The sequence below is a fragment of the Sander lucioperca genome, chromosome 7 (assembly GCF_008315115.2).
Source record: "Sander lucioperca isolate FBNREF2018 chromosome 7, SLUC_FBN_1.2, whole genome shotgun sequence".
Lineage (NCBI taxonomy): Eukaryota > Metazoa > Chordata > Actinopteri > Perciformes > Percidae > Sander > Sander lucioperca.
The window spans coordinates 39,287,688-39,301,279 of record NC_050179.1 but is presented as its reverse complement, the minus strand read 5'-3'; the positions used below and the strand labels follow the sequence as shown (position 1 = coordinate 39,301,279).

At 39.4% G+C, this 13,592-nt stretch overlaps 1 protein-coding gene across 3 annotated transcripts in view; it reads left to right on the top strand.

Moving 5' to 3' along the window:
- Positions 1-437: 437 nt before the first annotated feature.
- LOC116040241 (paired box protein Pax-6-like) overlaps positions 438-13,592 on the top strand; it is a 32,923-nt gene continuing 19,768 nt past the window's right edge. For 2 of the 3 annotated variants that reach the window (XM_036003539.1, XM_031285537.2), the window contains exons 1-3: positions 438-572; positions 10,591-10,644; positions 13,239-13,262. In XM_036003539.1, coding sequence (XP_035859432.1) covers positions 560-572; positions 10,591-10,644; positions 13,239-13,262 — 91 coding nt within the window. In that variant the 5' untranslated portion in view covers positions 438-559. The remainder of the gene's footprint in view (positions 573-10,590; positions 10,645-13,238; positions 13,263-13,592) is intronic. The other variant, XM_031285538.2, reaches the window with a different exon arrangement.

Here is a 13,592-nt window from a genome sequence, read left to right as displayed (position 1 = left end):
ACACACACACACACACACACGTGTACACACACACACACACGCACATGTACACACACACACACACACACACACACACACACACATGCATGCACGCACATGCACACAAACATACACACGTGCACACACATACATACACAAAACACACACACACACACACACACACACTTCTCTCTCCTCACACTCATAAACAAACTCTCATCTGACCACACAGTTCAAAACCTTCATCCACTCCCCTTTATTCTCTCTCTCTCTCTCTCTCTCTCTCTCTCTCTCTCTCTCTCTCTCTCTCTCTCTCTCTCTCTCTGTCTCTCTCTCTCTCTCTCTGTCTCTCTCTCTCTCTCTCTCTCTCTCTCTGTCTCTCTCTGTCTCTCTCTCTATCTCTCTCTCTGGCAGCCCCTCCCACTCTCCCTCCTCTCTCTCTCCTCCCTCCTCCTCAGAGGAGCAGCTCGGTCTCTCTCTGCACTTGTCTCCTCAGTCAAGGAGAAACTAATTGGAGGAAAGAATAGAAGAAAGGAGCTGTTGGAAAACTAAACGAAGCCAAACTTTACCTCTCTACAGCATGCCACAGAAAGGTAAACTCTCTCTCTCTCTCTCTCTCTCTCTCTCTCTCTGTCTCTCTCTCTCTCCCTCTCTCTCTCTCTCTGCCTCTCTCTCTCCCTCTCTCTGTATCGCTCTCATCTCTCCCTCTTCTGTCTCTCTCTCCATCAGTCTGTGCATGGAGTTAAAAAGTTTATTTAGCAGATAAGGACTAAACTTGGAGCCTGGCTGAGAAAGAAAGCAAAAGGAAAACGTGTTTGTAGTCAAATGTTGGAAAAGAATCAAAAAAGAACATGTGTAGAATTTTAAATATTACAGCAACTGAACGATTGAGCAGCTTTAAGAACAGAGGGTCGACAGGAAAAGGGGAGCAGAGAAGAAACAGATGATGGTTTATACGGGACAGAGGAGGAGGAAAGCTGTTTTTTGGGATCACTCCCTCAGCCTCTCTGATGGCATGTTTTGTGAAGCAAGCAGTCAAATAGACAAAGAGAGAGCAAGTAAAAAAAAGTCTGGATTCCATTTGAATTGATTGGAAATATGACAGATTGAACAATCAAACAGCTGTTTCATTGACTATTTTACCCCAAATGTGGAACATCCTGTCAGAGTGGTAAAGCAACAGATGCGCGTGTAGTTGCAGAAACTTGCTGAAAATTGAATCACAAAAAAACAAAAACAAAAGAAATAACTCATATATTCACGACAACCAAGTAAATGAGCCTCAACATACAGGGTGTAACTTTGGATTCAACATGGGGGGGGGGGGGGGGGGCGAAAAGCGTTTGTTTCAACATTAGGGGGGACAAATTAGAGCCGGCGAGTCTGGGAATTTTTAGCATATCAAACGCTTCATTTCCTGCATTCTGGTGAATTTTTCTGCAACAATTTGTGCCTTTTCTGCATAAAAATTTCTTTATTCATGTAAATATTATCGTTATTAATGAATCAATCTGCTGTATTGTTCCAAACTTTCTTCACACTCAAACCCTTACATATGTTTTTTTTTTTTTTTAAGGAATGATGCACATCTTAACAACAAATTCTTTCTTGCCACAGCATTTAAACTCTTTGACTTCATTACATCGGCCAGTTTGGATTATTCTGCGGGTTGTAAACCCCCCCATGCTCAACATGCTTTCTCCAAATCGCCTTTCCATGTTATTGGCAGCCAAGCATAACGATAACGATTGCTGTGTTAATGTGTGTATTTTGCATACAGTAGTTGTGCGTCAGAAACACAGGTGTGATGTATAAAATCTGTCTCTCAATCCTACATCCTGTCTTCTGCACATTCTATTTCATCTACATCCTGAACGTTTTGCACACAGCTCGACAATTGCACACCCGGCACTAAACCACACAGCCTCTTTTATTTATTAATGTCAAATAGTTATATGGATGTGTTACTTGCTTCTGTATTTATTTCATATTAATGTGTAAGCTAATATGTTTTATGTATGCACCAACAACCAGGGCAAAGTGTTTATTTCTTGGCAATAAATATTTTTTTTTCGGATTCGGACTGCGGCGCCAATCCAGTCCCTGGGAGACTAACAGACACAAACAACAAACAAACAAACAAACAAACAAACAAACAACTCTAATAAAGCAGCGCTCTCTGCCGCGATGACACTCAGTGCTGAGAGCGCGCGCGCGCGCGCTGAGTGATATCGTGGTTTATGAATCAAAAACTCCGACTTTCTTTCTTGCTGGATTCCATGTTAGGAAGCGGAGGGAAGCGAAGTGTAGGCTATAACATAACAACAAGTACCACTTTTTATTATTATTATGGTGAGTATGCAGGGTCAGAGACCCTATTCTGAACAGTAGGCCTACAGGCGCGTGCGTATGTGAGCCGTTTTAACTCCCGTATGTAGCCCATGTAGAATGACCGTGGCGGTTTTTCTCCCACTTCAATGTGTTGGTAAAGTTGTAGGATTGTGTGTGTGTGTGTGTGTGTGTGTGTGTGTGTGTGTGTGTGTGTGTGTGTGTGTGTGTGGCCCGTGCTTGCGTGCGTGCGTGAGTGCGTGTGTGCGTGCGTGTGTGTGTGTGCGTGCGTGTGTTGTGTGTGTGTGTGTGTGTGTGTGTGTGTGTGTGTGAACGTTTTGGAGATTTTGTTGAACCGCATCATACTGTATCTTACCCTGCCGTTGTTTCATACATCTCAGACTTATTTTTAATTTTTATTTCTACTGAACAACATGACTTAATTAACGTTTTGCACATCGCCATGAATCCGTGTCGCTGAGCCCTGCAGTGATGAGTGAACGCTCTAAACTCTCCTTCACATATTCTGCTCCAGCCATCTTTGTTTTGATCCGTTGTCTAAATATCTATATCAAAAATATGGGTTTCTTTTTCACTTCCTAATTTTTACCCAGAAAATAACACGGGTTATTTCAAGTACAGCAAATGATTGGATCTCTACTGTCATTGAATTTTGGGTGTTCTGTTCAATTTAGCATTTGAAAAAAAATAAATCGAAAAAGTATCCGGACTGAACGCTGACCCTTCTGTGATTATCCTTCCTTTAATATTAGTCTAAATAATTCATAATTTCTGCTTTTTTTAACTCAAGAATTAGGTATAACTTCCTATAAATAAGGTTTATTGATCATTTTTTCCCAAAATAAGTGTAAAACTAGTAATGACTTGGTGCTAGTGGTGTTTAATACACGGTAATGAAAAGAAGCGTTAAACGTCCAAACAAAAAAAGCGCCAAAAGTGTCAAAAAAAGAGACAAAAACGTCATAAAAAGTGTTGATTTTCAGTTTTTCAGAAGGGAAGACAACACAAAGGTTAAAAACTGAAAAACATCCAAATATAAGTCATCTTTAGTGTTGTAGCCATATGTGAGGGAAGATGATATTTCATTCAATTCAATTCAATTTTATTTATTGTTTCTAATCATAACCAGAGTTATCTCAAGACGCTTTACAGATAGAGTAGGTCTAGACCACACTCTATCATTTACAAAGACTCAACAATTTTCCCACCAGCAAGCATTTGGTGCAACAGTGGCGAGGAATAATTATTCTTTTACTATTTATCATGAATCAAGGTGATTTGGGGCCTTTTATCATATACTTTCTATGTGATGTGTCCCAGATAAGGGACATAACTTGTGCTAAGAGTACTGATATGTCTTATTTTTTCTTTTGGGGATGTGTTATCTGCATTTTTCTCATTTGATTTGATTTGATTAGGGAACATCCTGGGGTTTGTAAAAATGGTGTTAAATATGGATTTAATGTATTGGCTTAATACGTCAATATGTCACAGAAGTCTGAAATGCAAATAATGTCCCACTTTAGGACAATTCACCCGAGCATCAAAGTGTCAAACAACTCATTCATTTAAAGCATCATTTGAAGCTTGTAAAGACCTTGATATCTTTATTATTGTCAGACATATGTGTAATTTACAGGCGGGGGGGGGGGGGGGGCTCCCAGTAATCAAAACTGGCCAGTGCAACCCCCCCAAAAAACCTATTATCATTTCATTTACATAAATAAAGACATTTGCACCACAAATTGTTGGAGAAAATTTCACCACAATGCAGGAAATGATATGCTAAAATTTTAATTTAGCTTAAAAGTTGCGATCTCAACCCCCCACCAAGTGGAGTAGTTCCAACTATCCCCAGTCTCCCCTATTTGTAGAATATTTATTTTTGTAATTGATAGTTAAACAGAAGGTTGTATCAAGTCATTATGAACAGTTATCCAGTGAAGGCCTTCCACTTTTTAGTTTGAGTTGTACTTTACAAATGCCTGGACCAAACAATAAGTGAGTGCTTGAAAGGCCTGCACGACAGGGGCAGTTTTAGCCCCTTTTTTTGTTTTGTTTTTTGCTAAAAAAAAACAACAAAAAAACAATAACAATAGTGTGTGTTAAACTATTGTGAGCTAAGGAGTTCTGCTCTATATCACAACATTGTGAAACTAAACCCAGAATCTAGACGCCTACATGTAGATCATTCAGAAAAATAATTCTGAGCCATTTTCAGGAAACAGTGCTTGTCAGCCGTTAGTCAAAATTGCATAAATCTCTAATTTTCAAAAGTTATTGATACTGCATTTTGTGAATGTCTGCCTTTCCATGGATAGATATCTTCATTACTTTGTAATACTCAATCCCCTCTGCAGTAATGGCCCTATGGCTCAGAATTGTTGGTGTCTTTCCAGTTACATAATTCAGGGTTTCCCCTATCATGGAGGTCCAAAATGATGTTAAAAGTAGAATTTAAAAAAAATGATGTTAAAAGGGTTCCAGGCACCACTAAAGCTCTGATCCTAGAATTGCCCCTGATGCACAATATTAAGATCAGAATCAGAAAACATTTGATTATTCGGCTTATGTTTTGGAGTCACAATCAAAAAATCCTTCATTATAGAAAATGTAGTTAAGAATAGATATGATGCATCTGCTCTCAGTGTCATACAAGACATGCTGTTTGGAGTGGGGGGTGTGGAGGCTTTTTAAAATCCCATAATAGCAGGCCTACAAGACGACAAAGTGCGTCTTAATTGATGATGTAATTAAGTCAGCTGTTAATTAACGTCTTAATTGAATCGAATCCAATTAACGGCATGATTAATCAGGTCGGATGTGACTTCATCCAACATGTGAATCTGGGACACTTTCTGCATGTCAGACAGGGATTACGGTAGCGCGCTGCGCGGCGCTGCTTCCCATATGTTCTGATGAATCGACACGAGACATGCGCAAACGCCTCTGGGTATTCCGCCGTGCGCACAGGTGCGTCACGTTTGATTCTTTTTGACGACAGTGAGCAGAGCAGTGGCTACGTCACGTCCGACCTTACCAACAAATACTTCAGTATGTTATCATCCAGGAAATCAGAATCAAATCGTATTTGATGTGCCATTAGAAGCTGCACTGGCTGAGCACAGACAGCGGTGGAAGAAGTATTCAGATCCTTTACTTCAGTAAAAGTACTATTACCACACTGTAAAAATACTCTGTTACAAGTAAAAGTCCTGCATTGAAAATGTTACTTAAGTAAGAGTATGTATCATCAGCAAAATGTAGTTAAAGTATTAAAAAGAAAGAACTCTCCTCCCATTGTAGAAAGTGTAAAGGATCCAACCAGTTGTGTGTTTAATGGTCTGATCATCTCAGCTGGACTTGTAGCCGTTATATTGTTTGCTAGTTTACTTTAGAATAAAACATCAGATTTTATAAACTACATGTGTTTTGTGTGCAGAAATCTTAATGTGTAAAGTAACTAAAGCTGTCAGATGAATGTAGTGGAGTAAAAAGTCCAATATTTCTCTCTGAAATGTAGCGGAGTAGAAGTAGAAAGTGGCATGAAAAGAAAAGACTTTAAAGTACAAGTACCTCAACATTTGGACTCAAGTACAGTACTTAGTAAGGTTTATTGCCACAGTAGTGGAACTACATGGACTTTACCTTGGTGATAGGCTACATAGGCCTACAAACAAACAAACAAACATATTAAACATTAATAAGAATCAATAATAAATACCGAAACAGAGACACATACATACAACATAGTTAATAATTTAAGCACTGTGTGTGCAAATCTCTCGCCATTGCAACTTAAGTTGTCAGGAACTTGCTTTGATCAGCTCATAGCGCAAACACAGCGGGCACAGCATGATCCTAAACACGCAGGCGCAACACACACACACACACACACACACACACACACACACACACACACACACACACACACACTTGAGCGATGTCTACATCTGAAAGAGGGGACGTCCATATACTGGGACTGTACAGGGACTACAGCAAAGACTTTATTTGTTTCTTTAAAAAAATATTAACACAATCAAGGAATAAACGCCAATAATAGAAAAACGGACGGTACCATTATATTCAATTCAACTCGACATTATTTATCCCGGTACAAGGGTAATTGTAGCCTATATAAATTGTATAATTATAATTTTAAATTATATAGAATAAAAACGTATTTGTAGTAATTGTAGCCTGTGTATGAGTCAGTCTCGCTATAGTACTTCTTTTGAACGGCTCATAATGTTCATAATGTTGGATACGTTGTGTGTTGAGTTATTGTTCTTTACAGTTATTACAATGTTAAGATAAAACATAATTATTATCACTGTTATGAGCATGCAGTGGGACACCGTCCGTGCAGTAGAAGTAGGGCCCATCAGCGGCTGCCTCGGCCGGCGGTGTTCGGCAGCGGCTCTCTCTCTCTCTCCGTGTCTCTCTCGGCTCTTTTCTGCCAATATCAGAGCGCTGAATGCGGCTGAATGAAACTTTTATATTGTCATCAGTGTGTTCAACAGAACCCCTTTTATGTCACTTGTACTGGTCAAATTGGGCTCCCCGCCGCGGTTTTGTGTGGCGGGTTTTTTAACGAGCCACAGCTAACGAGGTAACGACACCAAAACCCCCGCGGACACACAAAGGCCGGCGGGTATTTACCGGGCAGAGCCGCGGCCCGCTCCCCCGGCTCTTTGGCTCTTTGTCTCCTTTCACAGGGAGAGTTCCAGCGGGGACACAAGGTGCCTATAGCCGGCCTGTGTGTGTGTGTGTGTGTGTGTGTGTGTGTGTGTGTGTGTGTGTGTGTGTGTGTGTGTGTGTGTGTGAGAGAGAGTGTGTGTGGGGAGCTGCTTCATGTTCATTATGCAGGTTGGTAAATGACAAGAGCTTCAGAGAAGTATAGCTGCTTTGAAGCCTTTATTGGTTAGCTTTTTTTAAGCCAACCTGAAAGGGCTTCTTTGGTTTTTTTTTTTTTTTGTATTTTTTTCTTTTTTTGGGGGGGGGGGGTGAAGTATAATGAATAAGACATAGTCATAAGAAGCTTTATTGTCATTGTACTACTATCTGACAGTATTACAACGGAATTACGTTGGTGCTCCCTGAGTATTAAAAAAAACAATCCCAACAACCACTAAAACATTTTTTTTTTAAACCCAACATTTTTTAAAAAGGCAGTTGCATGAGAGCAAGAAGTGAAAAAGTCCCAGCAGTATATAATTCACAAATAATAGATAATAGATAAGGCATTGCACATTCCTAATAAGTTAGCAGCCTCAGTAATAAATAGATAAAATAAGATAACTAAATAAATAAATAAATGTACTTTCAACATGCATTCATGACAGCAGATAGTTGGTATGCCTGATCATCCATGCACAACAGTGCACTTTTTTGTGTTAATGGAGGATAGTTAAACATTTATGGATGCGAATGTTTTATAAATAATTATATAATTATCTACTATCTTTCTATCATGATGTTTTTTGGGGCAATTTGGTTTTTATCGAGGGTTTATAACAGAGAGAGGCAGGAAACTGCATGGCCAGAACTGAACTAGGAATTTACTAACAGTTATTTCAATATCAATCTAAAATGATTCAGAAATGTTCCAAAATATATACAAATTCTGGATTGTGACTAAATGTGGGTTAATCATTTTTATTCAATCTCAAAATCGTATCCTCCTTTTTTTCATCAGCCGTCCCGTAATATCTGGCTAATTTGATTCAAATTGCTCAGAATTGTTTCAATCAATAAATAAATATGTAGTAGTTTATATTACCATTTACAACATAAAGTGTCCAACAGCTGTCCACCAACTCCCACAGTGTCTTGTGCTATCACGAGTACGGAACAGGATTAGGGCCACATGTGAAAAAATGTATTTGAGTTCTGAGTTCAAAGTGAGAATTCTGACTTTTTTTCTCAGAATTCCGGCTAGTCTAAAAAAAAATATCTTTTTTTAAGTTTTTAAAAAAAAAAGTCAGAATTCTGACTTAATCTCATAATTCTGACTTTAAACTCAGAACTCCATTCATGTTTTTCATGTGGCCCTAATCCTCTTCAGTACAGGAGGCTCTGCAAAATTCAGGTATATTCTTATACAGCGCTGAAATGCATTGAAATATATGCAGCACACATGCAGCTGCAGAAATCATGTCACGTATCTCAGTGTGATCAGGTGGGCAGAAATGGTTCAGCAACACACAGAGAATCAGTAGCCATGTTTCCATCAACACGTTTTTATGCGAATTAAGTAATATCGAATGAAAAATGCCTCATGGAAACAGTCAAATTTGATTGAATTTCATGAATATCGACACGTGTGTACGTTCAATCTCATCAGATTTTCTCTTAATCGGCAAACGGTTTATGCGATTAACGCTGACGGAAACGTTATTTGCCGCATTAATTATGAATTGCGATTACGTTTAGGTCATTTCATGTTTGCAACCTGCAATAAAATGAAGAAAAATAAGTTTGAGATCATTTATGCTTTCTTTGCAGACATGGCGGGTGTCAACAAAGACAGATATAAGTAATGAGGAGACGAGAGACCTATTACAACCTGCGCAGTATGAATCATTTTTAAGTAGACGGTGTGATCCATTTGAATGTTGTGCGATTCAATGCGAAAAATAAATAGAAACACCTTAAAATGTCTCAAATCAATTCGATATACAGTACCAATGTGACCGCAGTACAGCATGTGACGTCATTACACACAGGTTTTTATTGGCTCTGAAGACGTTGGATGGAAACCAACCCGTTCTCACTCCCAACTCGTAAAATACGGACGCTTGGGCATTGGGTGTCAGCGTCAGATACAACGCAAAAATCTCCCTTCAGTGTGTGTGTAGAACGCAGGGGGCAGAACAGCAGCTACGACGCACTGTAAGATGACATAGAATTAAGAGAGACAACAGTAGCGAGTAGTATGAAAGGCCGAAGTTCCGCGTAGGGAGGTTGGTTGGGGGGGGGGGGGGGGGGGAGATGGGTCAAACAACACAGGACTTTCACCCAGGAGACCGGCGATCGTGTCCCGTGTGTCATGTTTCCTTTTAGATATGACGCTAAAGGAGACTTCAAAGGCACCTGACCAAGCGTCCGTATTTTATGAGATGCGAGTGAGAATGTGTTGGAACACACTTTCACCGGCTTTATTCGCATGAATGTTTTTAGCAAACTTCAGTTAATTCAATTGACAAGAGTATGGAAACCCAGCTTGTCGCCAACCAAGCACAAAAGAGAAGAATGTAGAGAGCATTTCTTCTGCAGAAGCACACAGCTTCAGTCTTCCATTGACAGTCCGTAAAGTCTTCAAGAGAAAGAGTACAAGTGGCCAGATCTGTGCAGGACAGGAAGAGACAGAAACGGGATTCCAATCTTGAGTGTAGTGTAGAAATCATCTTTTAGCTTTATGGCCAAGTTTGAACACAAAAGAACTCGACGTGAAGCTGCCCTGATTTTCACTTTGTGTCAGCACACTTGGACCTGAGTGTGAGAGCTGGACTCCCACAGTGAGACTCAAGTCTGTGCTCATAACTTTATGGACATTAGCATCCATTAGCATATGAACCAATCACAGGATGGCTTGGTATTCAGCCATTCTGTCCAGACAGATAATGTTAAGGGTTTCATTTCACCTCAACATGTTTTTCTCATCTGATAAAAAGTTTCACTATTTCTTCCAAATCTCACAGACACATTTAACCCTTGTGTTGTCCTCTGGTCATATTTGACCCGTTTGCAAAGTTTTTTTATATCTATAATATGGGATGTCGAAATAAGCGCCTAAAATTTTTGGGAAAAGCGTCAAAAATGTTGGAAAAAAGTTGGAAAAAAGCGTCAAAAACGCCGGCAAAAGCGACAAAATGTCCAAAAAAGGCATACAAACATCAGAAAAAGCTATAAAAATGTGGAAAAAAAGTGACCAAGACACACAAAAAAGACAAAAAACGTAAAATTTTTAAAAGCAATAAAAACGTTGCGATAGGGACAACAAAAAGTGCTTTTTTCATGTTTGACGGGAAGCCATCACAAGGGTTAAAAGAGAAAACTATGCTTTTTTTGTGGCTTTCTTTTTTCTCACTGCTCTAAAAAAAAAAACTTGATTAGACAAGAATTGACCTGTAACGATTTCTCTTCCTTTACCTGATTCAGTGTAGGGAGAGATGTTTGGCGTGCTGTCTTTCCAAGTACTGTGCATTATAAGACAGATTTGTCCATAGAAACAAAATTAATTTCTTTCTCTCCATACAGATTTCAGAAGTCAAACAAGCTGGGAGACTGGCGTGGCCTCCATGATGCAAAACAGTGAGTTACATTTTAAAAGTATTTGTTGTTATCACATATGTTTTTGATGTTACTGTATCTATAGCTATAAGTCTCAAACAATGATTTTATTATAAATGATATATATAGCCTGCATATTTAAACAAATTCTGTTTAAATACAGTACCAATCCATGTAGAATATTCCAACTGAGAAATATTTCCAGGATCCCAGGTAAAGAAAAAAAAAACAATCAACCCTCAAAAACCAACGACTTGGAATATGTAAAGATAAAATCAAATGCAAACACCAGCACAGCTCCGATAGCACCATTCAGAACTAGAAGCTGCTTTCACTCGCGTTCATTACTGATCATTTGGACCATCTGAAACCTGAGGGATCCAATCAACAGGGACTAACACGCTGCGTTAAAAGACCTGTGAAAAACAAATCAACAACACATGTTCTAAGTTAATAAGTGGAATAAATGAATACAATGTAACTTTGCCATTGTTGCACTGGAATACCTATAATCAGGGCATGGAATTATCTTTTTTGGTCACCAGCCAACACGGCTAGTAGAGCCACATTTTTTACCCCGAGCCACATTTTTTAATATATATACGACCCACTTATGACCTGACAGTCCTCGTATTCTTCTCTTTCCCTCCTCTTTCATCCTTATTGTCCCCCTGTGTCTGTAGCCGTCCTCTTTTGCTCTTCTGGTTTCTTAATTCCCCAAAAACATATCTCGTTTTTTTTTTTTTCCTAACTCCTTGATTTCAGCTCCTCTGGTTTGTTTTTGCGCCGTTCCGTTCGTCTTCTTGGATTAGTTCAACAAGCAATGTTGCAAGATAAAGATTACATTTCCAAGACAAAGACACACAAAACCGCCCAAATTTCTTGGCGGAAAACAGACCAATCTGGCAACACTGACTTCTTGTATCGTTTCTGCAGCCTGCTGAATTAAACCGACGCTTTGCTTCATTCATCACCAGCCAAATTGGCTAGTAACTTTAAAATGTTACCCGCCAAAGTTCATTTCTACCCGCATTTGACAGGTTGGTGGGTGTCAATTTAAAGCCCTGCCTGTAATTATTGTACTGATATGAATGTGATTATTCTCTAGTACGTAATTTCGCTACTTATTACTGACAGGTATGCATATCTTTATTAATAAAATATCTAGTTTGCCTGCGGGGCGGTAGAAGACACAAAATCAATGGTCACTCCATTGACAATCAATAATTTTATGATTTTGTTTTTATGATAACAATGTATGAAATGACAAAGTGCTACTCAGAAAGGGGTCACTCGTAGTGATGAACCTACAGGGAATCTGCAACTCCACTCAGCTTTACAGAGCTTTATAGTGAACTTGAGATCCCTCTAGTGTTGTTTCCTGCAGCTGCAGTAGCTGTTTTCAGTGAAAAAGCTGTAAAAAAGCCACTGTACACCTCCTGCTCAGTGGCAAACAGCAGACAGACACAGTTAGCGTCTATCTGGTGAACATAGCGAAGCATTCAGCTGCTAAAGAGAGAGATATTTCCCTCAGGAGTTGGTGGAGACCAAAAACAGAGCGAAAAGAGAGAGAATATTAAACTTAAATTCACCTGGCCAGAAAAAGGACTCCGGATGAATGTAAACGTAACATTTACATTGCTACGTTTTGTTTTTTAAGCAGAGTTTTGAGCCAAAAGTGATGTTGGTGAACAGGTGTTTTTATCTCCAGTAGAATCTCCATTTAAACTAACAGGCCCAAACCTCATATCTCATCAACATTCTGGTATACTGGGCCTAAACAGGAGGCAGCGTGGAGACTCCACCCACTGCTGGTAGTTGCCATGGTAATGTTAGTAGCTTAGTCTCAGAACGAGACATCGTGACCAATAAGACCCAATCAGGAGGAGAAACATTGGCGTCAGTGTCGGTGTTGCCAAAGGTCTCCGTTTGCGGCCGTTGAGACTGAAACACAACCCTGCAGATTCAGAACTAAAACGGATCAGAAGTGTTTCCTAATGTCTCCAGTTTAGGGGCTCGGAAACGCTAGAGCAGGGGGAATGAGAGAGGGAAGCGCCAGAGCAGGGGGAATGAGAGGGGGAAACACCAGAGCAGGGGGAATGAGAGGGTGAAACGTAGCAGAAGATCTTCCTTTTTAAACCAAAACGTAGCAATGTAAATGTAGCCTCAAATGCTGCACCTTATCTACTGGATGTGTAAACAGGAAAGATTAAGAAACACAAGCACACATTTCCTGCCACATTGGACTTCTTTGTAGTGATGTTGTCATTTTCAGATCCCAGAAATGCTTTGGTGAATACCATATTATTATTACTGATAGTAATGATGGACACAGCAACAAAAAGGCCAAAGTTGTGATAAACTGGAATTCATTTAATGATTGGTGCAAAACAGACGTTTGCTTTGAATTCTGATCTGTTGAGACATATAAAAGTCCATCAGCCATGTGTGTGAATGTATCTTAAATGAAGACATCTAAACTAACTCATTGGACCTTTTGAATATCATTGTATATTATGATTAGTTCAGTCCACATGCTGGGCTGTATAACACCTTTTGAGTGGAACTGACAATGAACTCATGAAATGATTTCTTCTTCCTTACTGCGGGACAAGAGGTCCATGCTGTCTGCAATGAAGGTGTGTGGATTACTTCTCTGTCTGTGTCTGTGCTTGTTTCTTTGTCCTGCACTGTTAGAAAAGTCCATAGAAATATGGGCTACCATTTTTCTGTAGTGATTTTCCACAGGTGTTTTTCTGTATTTTGATTTTTGGATTAACAGAAATGTTCGTTAAAGGTACAGAGGATATAATTTAGTCTACAGAATGTTCTGTCTATGGATAAACAGAAATGTCTGTGAACTTAATGGAAAAGGTACAGGTAATTTTCTGTCGGGACATTATCCTTTTTTCTATGGATTTTATTCTTACAGTGTGCATCTCCCTTCTGACCCGTGCCGATCCCACAAT